General features: G+C 45.2%; 1 protein-coding gene across 2 annotated transcripts; it reads right to left on the bottom strand.

Annotated features, from left to right (window-relative positions):
* Positions 1-1,777: 1,777 nt before the first annotated feature.
* POLR3G (RNA polymerase III subunit G) lies at positions 1,778-22,358 on the bottom strand. Of its 2 annotated transcripts, none has more exons than XM_069964651.1 (8): positions 22,232-22,358; positions 14,557-14,675; positions 14,020-14,149; positions 12,508-12,576; positions 5,880-5,933; positions 3,369-3,433; positions 2,498-2,617; positions 1,778-1,883 (listed from the first exon to the last, which is right to left on the bottom strand). In XM_069964651.1, the coding sequence occupies exons 1-8, from the start codon at positions 22,242-22,244 to the stop codon at positions 1,800-1,802; spliced, it is 654 nt and encodes a 217-aa protein (XP_069820752.1). In that variant the 5' UTR covers positions 22,245-22,358; the 3' UTR covers positions 1,778-1,799. The 2 variants fall into 2 exon arrangements, with proteins under 2 accessions (XP_069820752.1, XP_069820753.1); XM_069964652.1 differs by lacking the exon at positions 22,232-22,358 and adding an exon at positions 16,849-16,889.
* Between the last annotated feature and the right edge of the window lie 391 nt (positions 22,359-22,749).

The following is a 22,749-nucleotide window of genomic DNA, read 5'->3' as shown; positions in this document are numbered from 1 at the left end:
TGTCAGGAGAGGAGGGTGCTGATCTTATAGGAGAGGTCACAGCAGCACAGATGATGTCAGGAGAGGAGGGTGCTGATCTTACAGGGGAGGTCGCAAGGTCCCAGCAGCACAGAGGATGTCAGGAGAGGAGGGTGCTGATCTTACAGGGGAGGTTGCAGGGTCCCAGCAGCACAGAGGATGTCAGGACAGGGGGGTGCTGATCTTAAAGGGGAGGTCCCAGCATCCCAGCAGCACAGAGGATGTCAGGAGAGGAGGGTGCTGATCTTATAGGGGAGGTCACAGCAGCACAGAGGATGTCAGGAGAGGAGGCTGCTAATCCTATAGGAGAGGTCCCAGCAGCACAAAGGATGTCAGGAGAGGAGGGTGCTGATCTATAGGGGAGGTCATAGCAGCACAGAGGATGTCAGGAGAGTAGGGTGCTAATCCTATAGGAGATGGTCCCCCTGTCCCCCCCCCCCTTATAGACGGTCCCCCTCTCCCCCCCCTTTATAGACGGTCCCCCTCTTCCCCCCCTTATAGACGGTCCCCCTCTTCCCCCCCTTATAGACGGTCCCCCTCTCCCCCCCCTTATAGATGGTCCCCCTCTGCCCCCCCTTATAGATGGTCCCCCTCTTCCTTCTCCCCCCTCCCTTATAGATGGTCCCTCCCCCCCCTTATAGATGGTCCCCCTCTGCCCCCCCTTATAGATGGTCCCCCTCTGCCCCCCCTTATAGATGGTCCCCCTCTGCCCCCCCTTATAGATGGTCCCCCTCTGCCCCCCCCCCCCCCCCCCCCCCCCCCCCCCCCGTGCACAGCAGATAACACAAAAAAAAAAACAGAACACAACTCACCTGCCGTCCGTTCCCCCGTCGAGCCTCTCGCTTCCTGGTCCTCCGGCTGATGCGCGGCTGCCAGGGTTGTCCCGTCCTATCCCCAGCAGCGCGTGCATCAGAGAGATCCCCGTGTGCCGGAAGTCACAGCCACAGGCGCTCTCTGATGCGCGTGCTGTTGGGGATAGGACGGGACACCCCCGGCAGCTGCGCATCAGCCGTGGCTCTGCAGTGGCGGATTATAATGTGGGCGGCGCGGCATGGGCCCCCCGGAGCCTTGGGCGGCCGCCCAAACCGCCCATATTATAATCCGCCACTGCTCAGCTCCATACATCATGTTATGGTGGCGACAGGTTACTGTAGACAGCTCTTTTTCGCTTCAATTGACTCATTCCCATTCATCCATTTTCTTTGAAAAACCCCTTTAAGGGTGCATTCACACGTATCCGCAACAGATTTGATGCTGTGTTCAGTTTATTCAAATCTGCTGCGGATCCTGTACTTGTGAATGCACCCTTAAAGGGGTTATCCAGTGTTACAAGAACATGTCCACTTTTGCCCAGGGACAGCATCACAAGAGTCGTGCTGTCTCTGGAAGAAAGTGGCCATGTTTTTCTAAAGCTGGATAACCCCTTTAACGTTTAAAGGAGTTATCCAGGGTTAGACAAAACATAGTTGCGTTCATCCAAGAACAGTGCTACTTCTACCATCAGCATGTAAGTTTTATTACAACTGGGATGCATTTACTTTAGTAGAACAGAGTTGCAGTACCACTCACAACCCGAGGAGAAGAGTGGCGCTCTGGTTTCAAAATGGCTCTTCTCCTATTCTGCTTAGTCTACAATTTTTGCATTTTTTTGCATTTGTATTTTATTGAGAATTTTTTTTAACTAAACAGTGAAACAAAAAGGTGGTACATATTCCTTTTAGAATAGCAAAGTAAATTAACTATTGATAGAAATTCTGCAGTATGCATGCTTCCATTCCGGGTTAATAAGTAGCTTCATCCATGTTGTCATCACTGTTACCAAAGTCATCGCCATCTTCAAAATAGGAAGCAATGTAGTCATTTTCCTGCAAAGAATGAAAGTGTTAGTTTAGGAAATATGGTATTAACGTCAACACAGATTTACACTTACACAACTGAAGCTTAGCTGTTAAGAGAAATTCCTATTACTTGGCCTAGAACTAACCTTGGTGCCCCACAATGTTCATAATGAAGGGGCCTAGTACTGCAGGTCAGCTACATGCATGTCCATGGGGCCAAGCTGCAGGCCTAGACACACCTGTTCACAAGGATGAGTTAGGCTTCTATTAGATGGGCCAATGGCGGCCCGATCAATAGTGTAAACAAGCTTTGATCTGCTAGAACGCTGCTTGTTTACTGAGCCTATTACACGTGTCTGTGCAGCCCTTGCCCTAAACTGTTAGACATTACTTCTCCACGCTCTCATTCATTTCTATGGCCTCACACACACATCCGTACATGTTACGGGTCCGTGTTGGGGGATAGCATCTGTGGCGCCAAAAAAAAAGTTGCACCAAATTATGGCCCACATTTGCAGCACTGATCCCCTATAATCAATGAAGTGCTGTTCTTAACTGCGGGTTGGCAGCTGCAGACAGCGCCACAGATGTGTGAATGTGAGTGAAGGGATTATATAGAATGTTGCATATGACAATATTACTTCCTCATTTTCTTCCTCCTCCACTTCTACTTCAGCTTCCTCCTCTTCATCATCCTGGCCTTTCTTCTTTTCCTCATTTTCCTCATCAGATTTTTCATCATCCCCTTTTTTCTCCAATTCCTGTGAACAGAGATCATATAGTAATTCTCAAGAGGTTAAAATGGAATCCACCAGCTCTGAATGTGATATAGATCTGCAGATGTGGGCAGATAAGATAAAACAAGCGATACCCGAATCACTGATAGCGGTTTGCAAAGTTATCAAATCACGTAAGGTTGCAAACTTATAAAATCATCACTGTGCTGTCCTGTGATTGGCTGATCGGGCCATTAGTCACCAGGGACCCGGAAACTCAAGCAGGAGTGTGGGTGGATGAGCAAGGGCTTTTTATTATTTTTACCATCACGGCAGCTAATTAGTTAAACATGGCTGTCACTACATTATTCCTATTTGGAAATGCAAATCTGCTGCAAGGATACAGGGCCATAGGCTATAATGGTAAAGAGTATCCAAGTGGATTTCACTGCGAAACTCGCACCGTGTAATCTGCTGCAAACTCGCTATGTATGAAGGCAATAAAGACTTTCACTCTCCCCCCCCCCCCCCCAAAAAAAGCGAGTTTGTTTAAAAAAAGCATCTGAAAACCAGTCAGTAGTCATAAAAAAAAGTTTTATGAGGAGAGTATGACATGCATCAAAGTTTGATACAATAGTCGGTGCAAAACTTTTTTCCACCCGATGAGCACAGAAGCATTGCTGTATGAATGGAGCCTACGTGCACAGCATCAGTGTATCTTATGAAACGTTATTCGCAGTCTATGAGTGTATCATAAAATTTAACCCCTTTATGGAGCAAAACACATGAAACTTACCTCAATTTTTTTCAGAACATCCTCACCAGATCCAGGTTTAGCTGCTTTGGCCTTTTTTTCACCTGCTAATATGTAAGAGAAAATATACAGTAATAACTCAGTAATAGTAGGACTTCCAATGCTATATTTAAGCCTAGGTTTTCTTTCGATAGAACTGAATCAGGGTAAAAGACATCATAAACTGGCCTAAGGCCTCCTTCACAAGGCTGGGCTGCTGCTCCACCATTGTCAAATGCCTAGAAATGGCACTTTTCTAGGAAAATTTAAAGAGGACACATAGTTTTCATGGGGTCAGTTTTGATCCCTACCAATCACAGGTGATGGCACGTTCAAGCAGCATGCCAGCACTTTATGGGAATAAATGTATTAGAGGAACTTTTTTTTTTTTTTATGACATATTGAAATTAGGAGATGTCCTAACTTTCTGGGTCCTAAACTCCGTGCCACCTGCTGACCACTGCAACCATGGAGATGCGGCTGCACACGTGCATGGCTCTTTCCAGTTGTTTTTATAGGAGATTATATATAATTTATTTATTTCTTCTTTACATTTATGTTGGGTAAGCATTAAATGTTAAATTTTATGGAAGAGGGACACCAAACTAATGGTTTGCTTTAAAGGGGTAGTGCACCAAAAAAAAATTCTTTCAAATCAACTGCTGCCATGAAGTGCCAGAGATTTGTAATTTACTTCTATTAAAAAATCTCAAGCCTTCCAGTACTTATCAGCTGCTGTGTGTCCAGCAGGAAGTGGTGTTTTCTTTCCTGTCTGACACAGTGCTCTCTGTTGCCTCCTCTGTCCATGTCAGGAACTGTCCAGAGAAGGAGCAAATCCCCATAGAAAACCTCTCCTGCTCTCCAGACTGGAAATAATACCACTTCCTGCTGGGCATACAGCAGCTGATAAGTACTGGAAGACTTGAGATTTTTTAATAGAAGTAAATTACAAATCTCTGGCACTTCATGGCAGCAGTTGATTTGAAAGAAAAATGTTTTGGGTGCACTACCCCTTTAAGTAACTTTTACATGAAGGATGCTTGTTACTGGGAGCCTGTAAACCGGGGCGGATTATAATGTGGGCGGTTTGGGCGGCTGCCCGGGGCCCTTGACTGTGTAAACCACTCACATCATCATACACTCTGAAGTGGCACTGATCATACAGTGGGCCAGAGTGATGTCCTGCACTGCAGCTCTGTCCAGGACATGTGTATGCGGCTTTTAGGAGCGCTGACATGCATCAAGGACTTCAGCTGCAGGCAGCATCGGTAGCACATACTACTTGTGCTGGAAGACAGAAGAGGAGCAGCAGCAGCAACAGGGGAGCGTATGGGAGGTGTTTTTTTTTTTATTTTAATCTAATGATCATAGAGGCGGGCCACTAGTAAAGGGGGGCTAAACACAGGGCAGCAGCACAGGGGGGCATACTATTAGGGTATAAACCCACACACCGTATATGCAGCATATGTACTGCTGCGATACGCAGCAAACTCGCAGCAGATTAGATCTAAATAACTGAACACAGCATCAAATCTGTACCAACAAATCTGCTGCGTATTTGTTGCATATCTGCTGCGTATACGGTGTGTGGGTTTATACCCTTAGGGTTAATAAGCAGCAGCACAGGTGACCATCTTTATGGGGCTGCACACGTTTATATGGGATGACACAGTGGCCAGGGGGGCCTAGGTCGGGTGGACAGCCTGGGACCCAAGTACATTTAATCTGTCATCCATTAAATTTATTGTGTATGTACATATATAGACTATAGGGATTGGGCACAGATTATGGGAGGGCAGAGCTAGCTAGGGCTCAGAGACAAGATGCAGCTAAGCCTCCTGAATCAGAATTACATGATACATTGTTTCAAAACTCTGCTGTAAAGGTAATGGTCTGGCTGGTATATATATGTACACACACACACACAAACACACACATATACACCTCTATATACACACACTTACATTTCAAGAAGAAAATAAATGATTCTATTCTATTACTCTGCTAACAGCCATCAGCTTAGGGTATGCTTGCACATGGAGGTTCATTTTGATAACACAATGAAGGGCAGCTGGACGGCAAACAAATGATGCAGTAACAGAATGAAAATGCAAAGTGAGTGCATGTGAGAATCCAGCCTAAAAGACAGATATCATCTGTATTATATACCATTCTTGCAGCTCTGAGCAAGAAACAGAGCTGACAGATTCCCTTTAGGCTATGTTCACGCAACGTCTTTTTAATAAAATAACCACCATTTATAAAAATAACTACCATTGTTTTATAAGAACGTCTGTAAATAACGTTTATGAACATTATTGATGGCTGCCATTGTAAAATAACGACCGTTATTTTGCATTAAAGATGTTGTGTGAACATAGCCTTAAAAGGGACTTTTCCCACCCCCACTATCATCCACAGGCCTGGCAACCAGAACTAGATGGCAAACTATGAACTATGTCATTTGTCTGCTGCTCATCATTTGAGCACTGATCACATACTGATGGTTTATACCTTTCTTTATTTTTTTCTTGACAGCTTTCATTTCCCTTGGAAGTAGCTGCCAATCTGTCAGTGGAAAAAAAGGAACAAGTCAGGCTATGTAGGGATTTTTTTTCTTCTTCTAAACTTTTTTCGGTTTCTATACTTCACTTTTGAATAGTGACAACTTGCATTAGTCACACATGCAGACTACTCAACATTGAAATTGCAGCACCCAGGAGGAATTATGGAAATCACAGGATGGATAGACGTGTTAATGAAAGGCAAAATAGGAAAAAAAAATCTAAACAAAAAAACTTAAAACATCTCAATTTATTCAGTGTTGCCTGTGAGTGCTGAAATGCTAAAATATGTACACTTACTCGCCTTGGCATGCTATCAGTGAGGTCATGAATGACCTTATGTTCTACATAGTAGCACAAGCAACATGCAAAAATGGCTATACCACTGGATCTACAACCAGAGAAAAACCATAATCCTGGGAGTAGGACACTGTTGCCCACCTTGTTGTCTCTAGTAGGACCTTGTTGCCCACATTGTCTCCAGGACAATCTCAGGCAAAAGTGTGACTCACTGAGGACAGGCTTCAATTCTATCCTCCATTGCCCTCTTGCTCTGCACCATAAAGACCTTTGATAGTGGTGGCATGAGGTCAATGTCGGCTGGACATCTGTCACGTAGCCAAACGCCATGTAAGAACCTTCTGACAGTTTCATACTCTCTATGTTTGGTATGTGACATCTTACAGAATGGATCACTACGAACTATTCTATTCTGACGATCAGGGCTGTGGAGTCGGTAAGCCGCAGCTCCGACTCCAACTCAGACTCCGACTCCTGAATTTTATCAGGACCGACTCCTGCTCCTTCATAAATGGCCAGTCATATACCAGGGGAGTTATTTATCACACTGGCTTAGCAGCTTCTCCCTAATGTATTACATGATCCTGGGGCGACTTCTGAAACATACAAAGGAAGCTTCTCCTGTGTGTGCAGTGGATGCAGCCAGTCTCCAGCCTCCATGTCCTGAACAACTCAGAACTAGACTAGATGGAGCAGGTGATCTTTTCCTGCTGACAGTCTTCTATGTTTCTAAATAAATATTCACCATACTTAAAGAAACACTGCTAACAATGCCAGATCCCTGTGAAATAGAGGTCAGCCATAGTGATATACAGGGTGTCACACATAGTGATAGAGAGAGGGGTCACACATAGTGATATAGAAGGTCACTGTGAGGGCACGCAATAACACGCACACACACACACACAGCCTACTGCAGCTATAGCACACACACAGCCTTCTTCAGCCATAGCACACACACACAGCCTGCTGCAGCCATAGCACACACACACACACAGCTTGCTGCAGCCATAGCGCACACCACACACACACACACACAGCCTGCTGGGGCCATAGCACACATACACACAGCCTGCTGCAGCCATAGTGTGCACACACGCACACACACACAGCTTGCTGCAGCCATAGCAAACATACACACAGCCTGCTGCAGCCATAGTGTGCACACACACACACAGCTTGCTGCAGCCATAGCACACACACAAAGCCTGCTGTAGTCATAGCACACACACAGCCTACTGCAGCCATAGCACGTACACACACACAGCTGCAGCCACCCTTATGTAATAGGGCCAGTGTCCTATTAGAATGTTGCTCACAATATATATTTATGAGCAAAACTTAATCAAAATTCAATTCTACATTTTTTAAAGATTTTTTTTAAAGCTGGAGTCGGAACATTTTTTTCCGACTCCAGCCAAAACTAGCTCCGACTCCACAGCCCTGCTGACAATCGCAGATTTTTGCTTTTGTGCACCTCTTGCTGCCATCGATCTCCCAACCACTGGAACACACAAGGCTAAACAGTACTGACATCTCAAACTACTTGCATTGCAATCTGCCAGAGTGATAACCCAAGGTCTTCCAGTTCAAGCAGGGGCGCCGCAATGATGAGGCGACCTGAATCGTCTGCCTCAGGCGGCGCCACCAGCTATCTTCATGGGGGCGGCATTCAGTGGCAGATTATAATATGAGCGGTTCGGGCGGCCGCCCACATTATAATCCGCCACTGACTGTACCCAGGGCCGCTTTAACCAGAGGGCACATGGTGCACGTGCACCGGGCCCACTGGTTAAAGGGGCCCCCCCCGAGCAGGCCGGCCGTTGCTATGTGCGACCAATGCGGTCGCACAGGGCTCCGGCCACCAGCCTGTCAGGGGGGAGCGCCATGGATGGGTAATCTACTTACCCCTCCATGGCGCCCCCTGCAGGGCCCCCCCGTCCGCCGCTGCTGCGGCGCTTCAGTGCTGCAGCAGCAGCGACACTGACAGAGAGAGAGCCATTGGCTCCCTCCCTGTCAGTCACTCACTCTTGTGGCCGCACTTCCTGCGGTCACAAGAGGCCGCGCTCTCCCTCTAGCGCCCGACGTCACTGGAGCGTCGGCGCGAGGGTGAGGGGAGTGCAGCCTCTTGTGACCGCAGGAAGTGCGGCCACAGGAGGGAAGAAAAGAGGAACGCGTGGACCCAGGTGAGTAAAAGTGTTTGTTTTTTTCAATGTTATATAGCAGGGGGAGCTATATACTATGGGGGGGCACAGGGGGCTATATACTATGGGGGAGAACAGGGGGCTATATACTATGGGGGAGAACGGGGGCTATATACTATTGGGGAGCACAGGGGGGCTATATACTATGGGGGAGAACGGGGGCTATATACTATTGGGGAGCACAGGGGGGCTATATACTATGGGGGAGCACAGGGGAGCTATATACTATGGGGGAGCTATATACTATCAGGGAGCACAGGGGGGCTATATACTATGGGGGAGAACGGGGGCTATATACTATTGGGGAGCACAGGGGGCTATATACTATGGGGGAGAATGGGGGCTATATACTATTGGGGAGCACAGGGGGCTATATACTATGGGGGAGCACAGGGGAGCTATATACTATGGGGGAGCACAGGGGGCTATACACTATGGGGGAGCACAGGGGAGCTATATACTATTGGGGAGCACAGGGGAGCTATATACTATGGGGGAGCACAGGGGAGCTATATACTTTGGGGGAGCACAGGGGGCTATATACTATGGGGGAGCACAGGGGAGCTATATACTATGGGGGAGCACAGGGGAGCTATATACTTTGGGGGAGCACAGGGGGCTATATACTATGGGGGAGCACAGGGGAGCTATATACTATGGGGGAGCACAGGGGAGCTATATACTATGGGGAGCACAGGGGGCTATATACTACTGGGGAGCACAGGGGGCTATATACTATGGGGGAGCACAGGGGGCTATATACTATGGGGGAGCACAGGGGGTTATATACTATTGGGGAGCACAGGTTAGCTATATACTATTGGGGAGCACAGGGGCTATATACTATTGGGGAGCACAGGGGAGCTATATACTATTGGGGAGCACAGGGGTCTATATACTATGGGGGAGAGCACAGGGGGCTATATATTATGGAGAGCACAGGGGGGCTATATACTATTGAGGGGGAGCACAGGGGGGCTATATACTATTGGGGAAGAGCACAGGGGGGCTATATACTATTGTGGGAGAGCACAGGGGGGCTATATACTATTGTGGGAGAGCACAGGGGGCTATATACTATTGTGGGAGAGCACAGGGGGGCTATATACTATTGTGGGAGAGCACAGGGGGGCTATATACTATTGTGGGAGAGCATAGGGGGGCTATATACTATTGGGGGAGAGCACAGGGGGGCTATATACTATTGTGGGTGAGCACAGGGGGCTATATACTACTGGGGAGAGTGCACAGGGGGGCTATATACTAATGGGGGAGCGCACAGGAGGGCTGTATATAACTGGAGGAGCACATGAGGGTCTATATACTACAGGGACACCTTAAAACTATGGAGGCACAGAGGGGTGTAACTATGTAGGAGTACAGAGGGGTGTAACTACTGTATAGGGGTACAAGGGACCTAACTACTGTATGTGTTGGAGCCTAAAATATTTGTCTGGCAGATTCTGGAAAGAAGATTCACAGCCAGGAGAAGACTTAAAGGTGGCCCACGCTGGATGGAGAGAAAAAGAAAAGGTGACAGACTCTGATCGGAGAAGACGCCTCCGGTGAGTCACTGGATGTAACTTCACTCTGTTATAGGCTTGTACTGATAGGGGTCATGGTGTGGCGGTATTATGTAATGGTATCATTGGTAATATCTTTCTGTTTTGTTTAGTGCAGTTTTTATGTAATATGTAATCACTGAATGGTGGAAATAGTGTTATAAGGTAACTACTGTATGTACTGGGGCTCTTGATACAGTGTGGGGGCAAATTCAGTACATTATACAATGTGCAGAAAGGTAAGGGGGGGCCCACTCTTGAGGGCTGTGCACTGGGCCCACCAATGTATTAAAACGGCCCTGACTGTACCATGTACTGGAGCCCCCCGCCCCCGGGCAGTATCTGTAATGAGATGCTGTGAGCGGGGGAGACTGTATTTATAAGCGCCGCGCTGTACTAAATCAGCCGCGCGGTGCTGATACTACAGCGCGGCGCTTATGAATACAGTCTCCCCCGCTCACAGCATCTCATTACAGATACTTCCCGGGGGCGGGGGGGCTCCAGTACATGCATTCCACGTCCGTGATCCGTCAGGATCACGGAACGTGGGAATGCAGCCTTAGTCCCCCGGCTGATGTGCGGCTGCCCGGGGTGTCCCGTCCTGTCCCCGGCAGCACGCGCATCAGAGAGCTCCCCGTGCGCCGGAAGTCACAGGCACAGGCGCACGGGGAGCTCTGTGATGCGCGCGCTGCCGGGGACAGGACGGGACACCCCGGGCAGCCGCACATCAGCCGGGACCAGACCAGAGAGGCTTGACGGGGGAACGGAGGGCAGGTGAGTTGTGTGCTGTTTTTTGTTTTTGTTTTATCTGCTGTGCAGGGGGGGGGGAGAGGGGGACCATCTATAAGGGAGGGGGGAAAGAGGGGGACGATCTATAAGGGAGGGGGGAAAGAGGGGGACGATCTATAAGGGGGGGGGACCATCTATAAGGGAGGGGGAGAGGGAAGAGGGGGACCATCTATAGGGGGGGGCCATCTATAAGGGAGGGGGGAAAGAGGGGGACCATCTATAAGGGGGGGGCCATCTATAAGGGAGGGGGGAAAGAGGGGGACCATCTATAAGGGGGGGACCGTCTATAAGGGGGGGGAAGAGGGGGACCATCTATAAGGGAGGGGGAAAGAGGGGGACCATCTATAAGGGGGCATCTATAAGGGAGGGGGGAGAGGGGGACCATGTATAAGGGGGGGAGGGGGACCATCTATAAGGGAAAGGGGACCATCTATAAGGGAGGGGGAGAGAGGGAAGAGGGGGACCATCTATAAGGGGGGGGAAAGAGGGGGACCATCTATAAGGGGGGGGAGAGGGGGACCATCTATAAGGGGGGGAGAGAGGGAAGAGGGGGACCAACTATAAGGGGGGGGGAAGAGGGGGACCATCTATAAGGGGGGAAGAGGGGGACCATCTATAAGGGAGGGGAAAGAGGGGGACCATCTATAAGGGAGGGGAAAGAGGGGGACCATCTATAAGGGAGGGGGGAGAGGGGGACCATCTATAAGGGGGGGAGAGGGGGACCATCTATAAGGGAGAGGGGACCATCTATAAGGGGAGGAAGAGGGGGACCATCTATAAGGGGGGGAAGAGGGGGACCATCTATAAGGGGGGAAGAGGGGGACCATCTATAAGGGGGGAAGAGGGGGACCATCTCCTAAAAGATCAGCACCCTCCTCTCCTGACATCCTCTGTGCTGCTGGGACTTCTCCTATAGGATTAGCACCCTCCTCTCCTGACATCCTCTGTGCTGCTGGGACCTCTCCTATAGGATTAGCACCCTCATCTCCTGACATCCTCTGTGCTGCTGGGACCTCTCCTATAGGATTAGCCCCCTCCTCTCGTGACATCCTCTGTGCTGCTGGGACCTCTCCTATAAAGTCAGCCTCCTCCTCTCCTGACATCCTCTGTGCAGCAAGGGACCAAACATTATGTTTATTGGGGACAGCAGTGGGGGGGGGGGGGGCAGTAGTGGATTATAATGTGGGCGGATTGACGGGGGGGGGGGGGGGGGGGCGCGTCATTCTATAGTTCGCCTCGGGCAGCAGAGAGGCTAGAATCACCCCTGAGTTCAAGGATTCTGTCCCTCTCAACTTGTGACAAGGGAGGATATCTGGCACATTGATGAGACATCACACAAATTACAGTGTACTGACTTGATCCAGTATCTGAGGTTTCATGTTGTGGAGAAAAAAAATAGTTTTTCATCTGACCTTTATAACGCTGTATCCCCTCCCACATGTCTCAGAATGAAACTAGGCGCCGCAAATATATTTGCACCTTAGCAATAACTGCTACCTCATAGATTTGCATAACCTTGCTTGTCCTGTATAGTATTGCAATTTCACTAATGAGTAGTGTATAATTGAACCATATCAAGTTTCTTTGAGGGTACGTTTACATCCAAATCCGCTGCAGATACCTGACAATTCACTTTAATGGGCTGATATACTCGCTGTGGGATTGTGCATCTTTTGTGTAGAACAGTCTGTCCTTCTTAGACAAGCTATAAATCCTGCAATACCTGGTGTCCAGACATCAGTACGTTTCTTCTCTTGTTCCTGCACGTATTTTGCACTGTACTTGTCAATGCCTGAAACGTATGTTAATGCATGTTTAGAATTCAGTAGCATTTAGTAGACTGCGGTGAGCCTATGCAGAAAGATGCTATATTGACTATTCGGTTCAGCCCCCAGTTCAGCTGCAAATAAAACAGAGATCACCCCAGGGCCAGTTTGCTTTACTGTACTGTAATCCTAAATGCTCATAGTAGTTATTATAGATAAAACGCACTTAGAGTCTGAGTTTTTTTCTGAAATATATGTTCCCTAGTTTGTGAATACAATATATCATATTTGCCAAGTTCTGAGCGGGGATATTAAGAAGGCTAGGGAAATATTTTACAAACTGTGCTACACAGAGTTTCAGGCTGTATGCCATGTTTGTCTTTGAAGGATACAACCTTAGTATACAGAGTCCAAAAAAAATCCTTCATCATAGCCCAATGTGAATACAGACCAGACCCTCATAATAAAGGTATATACAGTAACTATCTAAATATACTGTACACCTAGACAAGACCACATGACCTGCCATCACCCCTACCTTTTCAGTTTTAGTAAATCATTGTGTTTGCCACAAAGCATCAGTTCTGGGTTATCTTTTCTTTAGACCACTATGTTGTGGTAAAAACATGTCAGGAGTGCTGAAATTTCTTTTTTAGACGGCAGGGCACAGGGAACACAAAGAATACTAACTCGCTGCTGGGCTCCAGGATATCCAGCAGAGCTGACATCCTGACCCAGCTGATGGACTGGTCGCTCAGCCAGTCAGTGACTGGGGTGGGGCGCCGCTGCAGTCACTGATTGGCTGAGCGTGCAATCTATCAGCTGGGACAGCCATTTTCCCCCAAGTGGTGATGTCATCAGAACTCGGGGGTAATTCCTGCCGGTCAGGCAGCCAGCTCTAAGAATTTCACTATGGTCTGACTTTTACACAGGCAATAGACCAGATGTACAGATACTCACCTCTTTCTGTTCCTTCACCTAACCCCACTCCTGGACTTTACTGCAGACATCCTGACACTGGGACTAGCATCATAATATTGTCTGTGGGGGCTCCTGAGATGAAGATGTGAGCAGGAATGGGGAGAGGAGACTACATATGAAATGTGGTGCCAATGCCAGATCTCTTACAAAATTTTCCACTATCCACTATATTTTTCTCACTGAGGTTTTTATTTCACGCTCCCTGAAGAGAAAATGTGCCTATATATGATTATCTCTTTGTTGCTCGGTGGATTGTTCCATCCAGGAGTCAAACCCATCAAACTTTTTGGGTTTAGTAATGTTCTCCGAACCAGAACACTCGGCATATGATTCCCCACAATTAATTAGAAATTGGATCCTGCACCTTTATTTGGCATTTTAATTTATATTGCCCCAGCAATATATGTTTGTTTGTTTTTCTTTATATGCAGGAATACCCCTATGTATGTTAGTGCATAACAAGTAATACACAAATGATTGTACCATACTTGTCTTTTGCATTTCTCCTCCCATATAGTATGGTAGATTTTTCATATTTCCTCGCAGTTCTTGTTTAAGTGCCATTAAATAGCTTTGATCTTCCCCTTCTAGTAATGAAGCCGGTTTGTATTCTACATTCTAGTATAGGGAGGAAAGAATATTAACAGAATAAGCTTACATACAGTAGAACAACACAGTATCCGTAAATATAAAATCCTATTACACAAACATTCCTATCACTCAGGAATCAATACCACAGGGACAAGAATCCGCATTTAGGAGCATATGACGCACATCAGCCTATCTTCTTACTATGCTGGAAAACATTGGCTCTATAGAGAGGGGACATGCGCCTTCTATCACCCAGCCATTGTTATAGGGCACAACAAGGACTTGACCACATATACATCATTTCACCTCATCGCTGTACTAATATAGATCTGAATAGAAGCGGACCTCTATCTATAGCCTGACTGTAATCCTTTCCTTGTGTTTTGATGAGAGGTAGGTTGGACTTTTATCCACAGCATCAACAACTCACTTACAGGGTACACGGGCTTGGGCTGTGCTTGAGTCTCTGGAAGAGAATCACCCCTTGAAAAGCCAATAGCTTGCAGGTCAAATGTGAAGTTAGCTCCTCGCCCCCTTCCTTTACCAGCCATACCTGATACAAGACAATAAATGAGCGTCATTGATTATTATAGAACTAAATATTGTTACAATGGAATTAATTCTATTATCCAGTACCTAAGCACTATTTTTTTTCCAAAGACCAACAACATGAATAAAAAAAAAAAAATGAAGATATAGCAGGTAGAATCACATCCAGCACTTTTTTATTTTTTTTTAAACCTTCTTGTCAAAAGATTCCACCATTGTACTGCATGGAAACCAGTCTTGAATGGTGCTAATTCACCAACCCACACCATCACCTACTGTATATTCCGTCCAGCTCTTATCTTTGCTGCAGGGTGGCTATTTTTTTTGAGGAAATACATGGAATTTTTGACAATTTAAGGGGTTATTCAGGATGAGAAAAACAGCGGTGACAGCACCACTCTTGTCCTTTTGTATAGTTTTGTGGCTCAGTTCATGGAGCTGAGAAGTAATACAACCAGAGGCAGGTGTGCAGCCATTTTCAGATAATGGTGGTTATGTTTTTTTTTTTCTTTAATTCTGGATAACCCCTGTATTCAGCCACTACATATTTAGGTACACATTGAAAACATTTAAAATTTGCACCTGTAGATTAGTCTGTGAAAAAAACTAACACTGCATACATTTTTATTTCCCTATGGAAGTCAATGGGAGAAATGCTTAAAATCACAGGGTATCTGCGACGGACGGACGGACGGATAATTTTTTCCCTTTTTATCAATATTTTTAAATTAAAACCAGAAATGGATCCTAAGAAAAGTAGAAAAGCAAAAGCTGCTCCAATTCCCACACAGTATTTTTGCTCAGTATTTTGCAACCAAAAGGCTATGTTCCCACACTATTGAAATTTAGTGCATTGCTGTCATTTAATGGCAAATTATTGCCGTTATTAAAAAAAAAACAAAAAACGGCCGTTGTTTTAAAATAACAGCCGTTATTTGTCATTAAATGGTGGCCATCCAATCAATTTTTGCAGTGTGTCAACATAGCCTTTCTGTGTTTTCAATCCACTTCTGGTTTTGGTTGCAAAATACTGAGCAAAAATACTGTGTGGGAACAAAGCCTCAGGCTGCTATCAAACATCTGTACATCCATAGGGTTGTCCATAGCTACGGGTCCGCGGCTATAGACAGCCCTTTAGCCATGTGAATGTAGGGAGGCATGAATCAGAGAGAATCTACGCTAGATTCACTAAAAGGTGTGTACCTCTCAATAAACCTAGCATGGGACACAGTAGTTAACCCCCATGTACATTGCTGGTTATTGATGATGCACGAAAACAATAGCATGGCTGAGCAACTAAGGGGGGTTCAGACTGAGGAATTCTCGCGGAAAATGTCAGCAGAATTCCGTCAGCTGTCCGCCCGCACATCTGGGCGCCTTTCCGCCGGCCCTATAGACATGGCCCGGCGTATTCCGCTATACGCTGAAAGAAGTGTCATGTCACTTCTTTCAGCAGATCGCGGAATACGCCGTCCCATAGAATGGTGTCTATGGAGCCTGCGGAAAAGCGCGTGCCCGTGCGGGCGGACAGCTGACGGAATTCCGCTGACATTTTCTGCGAGAATTCCTCAGTCTGAACCCACCCTTATACATAAAGTGAGGCCCATTCACCACAATACCCATCCTGTTTATCATCTAGATCACAGTATACTGTCAAAAGGGCCTGTTAATGTATATGGCAGTGCAGCTGGAGGGGGCCTATAGTCCAGGACAAGAAGTAGTCACTAGTAAACTACGTTTAATCCATTGAACTCAATGGGTATGCCACAGTATATTGTATGTCAGTGTAACTTTTTACCAGTATTCCAACATATAGCATATAAAGAAACAAGGTATGAATGGGGCATTACATAATCTGTTACATAGCAAATTGCAGTACTAGAACAAATGTACAATATAAGGCTTTGTTCACACATAGTATTTCCATCAGTCTTTTTTCAACCAAAACCAGGAGTGGGTTGAAAACACAGAAACTGCACAAATCTTTCCATTATAATTTTGCCCTGTCAGCTCCACTCCTGATTTTGGTTGAAAAAAAGACTGACTGAAATACCATGTGTGTACCTAGCCTAAAGTGTCTATGTCTATTAATCACCAGTTAATACTATGGACATAGATGTAATAGTGTCCATGCTAAACACCTCAATGAACATTAAACAACTGAAATGATTGTTTACCAGCAGAATGGGATAATTTCCAGATGAAACGCAGTGTGAGATCTTCTCTAGAGACCCTTCCTGAGCAGAGTGCAATGCATCCCCCATTCCCCAGCACCACTCACACCACTGACAGGTGGGCCAATCAAGGCAAATCTTTAAAGGAACAGTTACTTCTTGTACCATGATCCTAAGGCTGGGCTCACACTGCAGTACATCACAGCAATCCATTGGCATCCCACAAAAAAGGATTCTGATGTACTGCCGCAGACCCCATTCATTTCATTGGCCCAGATGTAGTTTAATTGTTTATTTATTTGTATAGCGCACACAGATTCCGCAGCACTTTACCTGTCTGTATGTTTTTGGGAGGAAACCAGAGTACCCAGGGGGAAAACCCATGCAAACACGGAGAGAACATACAAACTCTTTGCAGATGTTGCCCTTGGTGGGATTTGAACCCAGGACTCCAGTGCTGCAAGGCTACAGCGCTAACCAATGACCCACCATGCTGCCTGTGCTGTAGTCACCGCTTCCTGCTGGTATACACTAATATAATTGGACTGATAGCGTTGTCTGTTGTTTTCTGTCAAAATTAGTGTATACAGGTGTAAACTCATCTTCAAATAAGCTTAAAAAATCCTGGGAGTCCTGGATTGCCACCCATACAGGCCATATTACAGTATAATCCACCAATGTATATACCATGTGCCACATATCCACACACTACACACAGGACAAATATTGTACTACCACACAGAAATACATAAGGCATAAATATATAATAGATGTGCAAACCCATACTGTACAAATAGGCAGATATACACAAGTATGCACAAATACATCACAGAAACAAACACAGGCAGATTACATAAAGATCCACAATAGATGTATACACACAGATAGGCACATTACAGGATACACAAATATGCCAACATAAAGAAATTACACGGATACAAACACATGCAGATTCCATATATACCTATACACAGACAGACACACATAGATGCAGATACACACATGCAGATTACATATATACCTCTACACAGACACACATGCAGATTCCATATATACCTCTACACAGACAGACACACATAGATGCAGATACACACATGCAGATTACACAGATATATTATTAGTCACACACAGGCAGATTACACAGATATATTATTAGTCACACACAGGCAGATTACACACATATATAGTCACACACATGCAGATTACACAGATATATGATCAGTCACACACACATGCAGATTACACAGATATATGATCAGTCACAAACAGGCAGATTACACAGATATATGATCGGTCACACACAGGCAGATTACACAGATATATGATCAATTACACACATGCAGATTACACAGATATATGATCAGTCACACACATGTAGATTACACAGATATATGATCAGTCGCACACAGGCAGATTACACAGATATATGATCAGTCACACACATGCAGATTACACAGATATATGATCAGTCACACACACATGCATATTACACAGATATATGATCAGTCACACACAGACAGATTACACACATATATAGTCACACACATGCATATTACACAGATATATGATCAGTCACACACATGCATATTACACAGATATATGATCAGTCACACACATGCAGATTATACAGATATATGATCAGTCACACACACATGCATATTACACAGATATATGATCAGTCACACACATGCAGATTATACAGATATATGATCAGTCACACACAGACAGATTACACAGATATATGATCAGTCACACACATGCAGATTATACAGATATATGATCAGTCACACACAGACAGATTACACAGAAATATGATCAGTCACACACAGACAGATTACACACATATATAGTCACACACATGCAGATTACACAGATAAATGATCAGTCACACACATGCAGATTACACAAATATATGATCAGTCACACACATGCAGATTATACAGATATATGATCAGTCACACACAGACAGATTACACAGAAATATGATCAGTCACACACAGACAGATTACACAGATATATTATCAGTCACACACAGGCAGATTACACAGATATATGATCAGTTACTCACATGCAGATTATACAGATATATGATCAGTCACACACAGACAGATTACACAGATATATGATCAGTCACACACACATGCATATTACACAGATATATGATCAGTCACACACAGACAGATTACACACATATATAGTCACACACATGCAGATTACACAGATATATGATCAGTTACTCACATGCAGATTATACAGATATATGATCAGTCACACACATGCAGATTACACAGATATATGATCAGTCACACACACATGCAGATTACACAGATATATGATCAGTCACACACATGCAGATTACACAGATATATGATCAGTCACACACACATGCAGATTACACAGATAAATGATCAGTCACACACAGACAGATTACACAGATATATGATCAGTCACACACATGCAGATTACACAGATATATGATCAGTCACGCACATGCAGATTATACAGATATATGATCAGTCACACACATGCAGATTACACAGATATATGATCAGTCACACACATGCAGATTATACAGATATATGATCAGTCACACACAGACAGATTACACAGAAATATGATCAGTCACACACAGACAGATTACACAGATATATTATCAGTCACACACAGACAGATTACACAGATATATGATCAGTTACACACATGCAGATTATACAGATATATGATCAGTCACACACATGCAGATTATACAGATATATGATCAGTCACACACAGGCAGATTACACAGATATATGATCAGTCACACACATGCAGATTACACAGATATATGATCAGTCACACACAGGCAGATTACACAGATATATGATCAGTCACACACAGGCAGATTACACAGATATATGATCAGTCACACACATGCAGACATATACAATATAGTGACATATACAATGTAGTGATATATACAGTAAAGTGACATATACAATATAGTGAAATATACAATGTAGTGATATATACAGTATAGTGACATACAATATAGTGATATATACCTGTACAATATAGTGACATATTCAGTATTGTGACATATAAAATGTAGTGATATATACAGTATAGTGACATATACAATATGGTGATATATATATATATATATATATATATATATATATATATATATATATATATAGTGATACAGTATGGTGACATATACAATATAGTGACTTTTGATGTCAGTGGTGCATCACACAAACAATACAAACTTGTCTAAAACCATAAATCCTATGGACCAATGGCCTCCTTTGTATTATTAGGTTACGGTTTTCTCAGAAATGTGTAGCTTTTCCCGCTCACAGTGCAACTATAATCTTTATTGTGCAGGACAATGCAGGCTAGCTATAGGAACAGGATAGATACTTCTAACCTGTTAATAGTTCCCTTTAAAGCTCCTTACTATTGTACTACACAGGTGCCCTCTATTGCCACCTCTGGTCCTGATGGGAAATGTCCAGAGCAGTGGCAAATCCCTACAGAAAATTGCTCCTGCCAAAGACAAAGGTGGCAGCAGAGAGCACTATGTCAGACTGCAAAGAATACACCACTTCCTGCAGGACATACAGCAACTGGTAAGTACTGGAAGACTGGAGATATATATTTTTTTTTTATCTAGAAGTCATTTACAAATCAGTATAGCTTTCTGACACCAGATTATTTGGAAACATTTTTTTTCACCAGAGTACCCCTTTAAAGGCCACCACAACTGCATTTTTTGAGCCAAAGCTAAGAGTGGATTCAAAGGAATGGGTGATATAAAGTAAGGAGTTATACTTCTGTTTTCTACTGAATCCACTTGGCTTTGACTAAAAAATTGCAGTCAGTTTTCAAAAAAAAAAAAAAAAACTGTGCTATGTGACACCAGCCTGAAGCAAATGTGGAAGGGTGTGGGTGACACACTTAGTATAATTTACCTAGAAACTGTGAATTATTGCAGAAATCTACTACAGCTCTTAGCTTAAAGAGAACCAATCACAGGGATCTTTATTTATTTATATACTTAATTAATCATTATTTTTTTTTTTTTCCTAAATATGATTAAAGGCCAGACCCATTTTTTAGCAAGTGCTGGGGAGGATAAAAAACATAACATGTTCTTACCTCCTCCGCTCCAGCACTGGTGGCCGCATACTGCCACTCTGGTCCCGGACGCTTTCTGGTCTGAGTGGGGACCCAGGTCATGAGGTGTGAGGTCCACTTTGCCCATCAGCGGCCGTAGTGGGGTGCCGCCTCGCCCACTGACTGGCTAAACGGACCTAACATGTCACGATCCGATCCCCACTCAGACCAGGAAGCGACCTAGACCTGGGGACCAGAGTAGCGTTATGCGGCCACTAGCGCTAAAGCGGGGGAGATAAGACCATGTTATTTCTTTTATCCTCCCCCTCTCCGGCACTTGCTAAAAATCTGGCCGCACTTTTACTTTAATTGTCTTTTTTGCGCCCATTTAATAGCTATATCAAATCTTGTCAACATGAGCCCAGAACTTCCCAGGATGCAGAGCGGGAGGATGGGCTCCCATGATCCTTTGCCCACCCTCTGTCAATACACAGTGATCTCGCACCATCCAGCTCGCTGTGTATACTAAGTGTCCCTGTACTTGTCCATAAGTCTATTTATGAAGATACAGACTCTGCCTTTGCAGTCTGTATCTAATACTTTACCTAATTCTCTGTCCCTGGGCTGTACCTCCGGGCGCTGCCATCTTGGAGACGTCACTGTGCACCAGCGCTGGGACAGTACAGCCCGGGGATGAAGGATTACATAAAGTATTAGATACAGACTACAAAGGCAGAGTCTGTATCTTCATAAATAGATTTAGGCAGGGAGATAGATTAATAATAGGAAGAGATAAGTTTAGGTGATGCGTTCTCTTTAAGAAGGCCATGCTTCCTAAAGAAGTAAGGGTGGGTTCAGACTACGGAATTCGCGCGGATAAATTCCACGGAAATCCGTTGCCTGTACGCGCTCACGGCCGCGCATTTTTCCGATGGCTCCATAGACACCACTCTATGTCCCGGCTGATTCCGCTATCCGCCGAAAGAATTGTTGTGACAATTCTTTCGCCGGAATGTGGAATCAGCTGGCCTATAGAATAATGTCTATGGACTCGTCGGAAAGGCCCGCGGCCGTAAGCGCGTACAGGCGACAGATTTCCGCGGAATTTATCCGATGGAGAATTCCGTAGTCTGAACCCACCCTAATACAGGTGTAAGAAACATGGCCGCTTTTGAGCTAATTTTGTGTGTGGTTTTGAAGCTCAGTTCTAATAAAGTGAATGGAGCTGAGTTTTACTATCCCACACAATCCCAGGCTGATGAGCGGCTCTGTTTTTGGAAGAAAATACCTGTAAGGAGCATTCACGCGCTCCGTAAATCATGGCTGCTATGGAGTGTGAAGCTGCAGGACGGCATAAGGAACTCCTGGCTTCATGTATTACTATCCCTATGCTATGGACTATCCCCACTGTGCACTATCCCTGCTGTGCACTATCCCTGCTGTGCACTATCCCTCTGCTGTGCACTATTCCTGCTGTGCACTATCCCTGCTGTGCTCTATCCCTATGCTATGGACTATCCCCACTGTGCACTATCCCTGCTGTGCACTATCCCTGCTGTGCTCTATCCCTGCTGTGCACTATCCCTGCTGTGCTCTATCCCTGCTGTGCTCTATCCCTGCTGTGCACTATCCCTGCTGTGCACTATCCCTGCTGTGCTCTATCCCTGCTGTGCACTATCCCTGCTGTGCTCTATCCCTGCTGTGCACTATCCCTGCTGTGCACTATCCCTCTGCTGTGCACGATCCCTGTTGTGCTCTATCCCTCTGCTGTGCCCTATCCCTCTGCTGTGCCCTATCCCTCTGCTG

This window comes from Dendropsophus ebraccatus, chromosome 3 (genome assembly GCF_027789765.1).
Source record: "Dendropsophus ebraccatus isolate aDenEbr1 chromosome 3, aDenEbr1.pat, whole genome shotgun sequence".
In the NCBI taxonomy this organism is placed as follows: Eukaryota; Metazoa; Chordata; class Amphibia; order Anura; family Hylidae; genus Dendropsophus; species Dendropsophus ebraccatus.
Note: the sequence above shows the minus strand (reverse complement) of the source record. Positions and strands in the feature narration are given on the sequence as shown.

Bases quoted from the DNA above. Each gene is read 5' to 3' on its own strand.
- POLR3G (XM_069964651.1), bottom strand. The intron at 2,618-3,368 runs GTAAGTTTCATG...CTCTGTTCACAG, and splicing joins ATGTTCTGAAAAAAATTGAG to GAATTGGAGAAAAAAGGGGA. The intron at 1,884-2,497 runs GTAATATTGTCA...CATTCTTTGCAG, and splicing joins AGGAGGAAGAAAATGAGGAA to GAAAATGACTACATTGCTTC.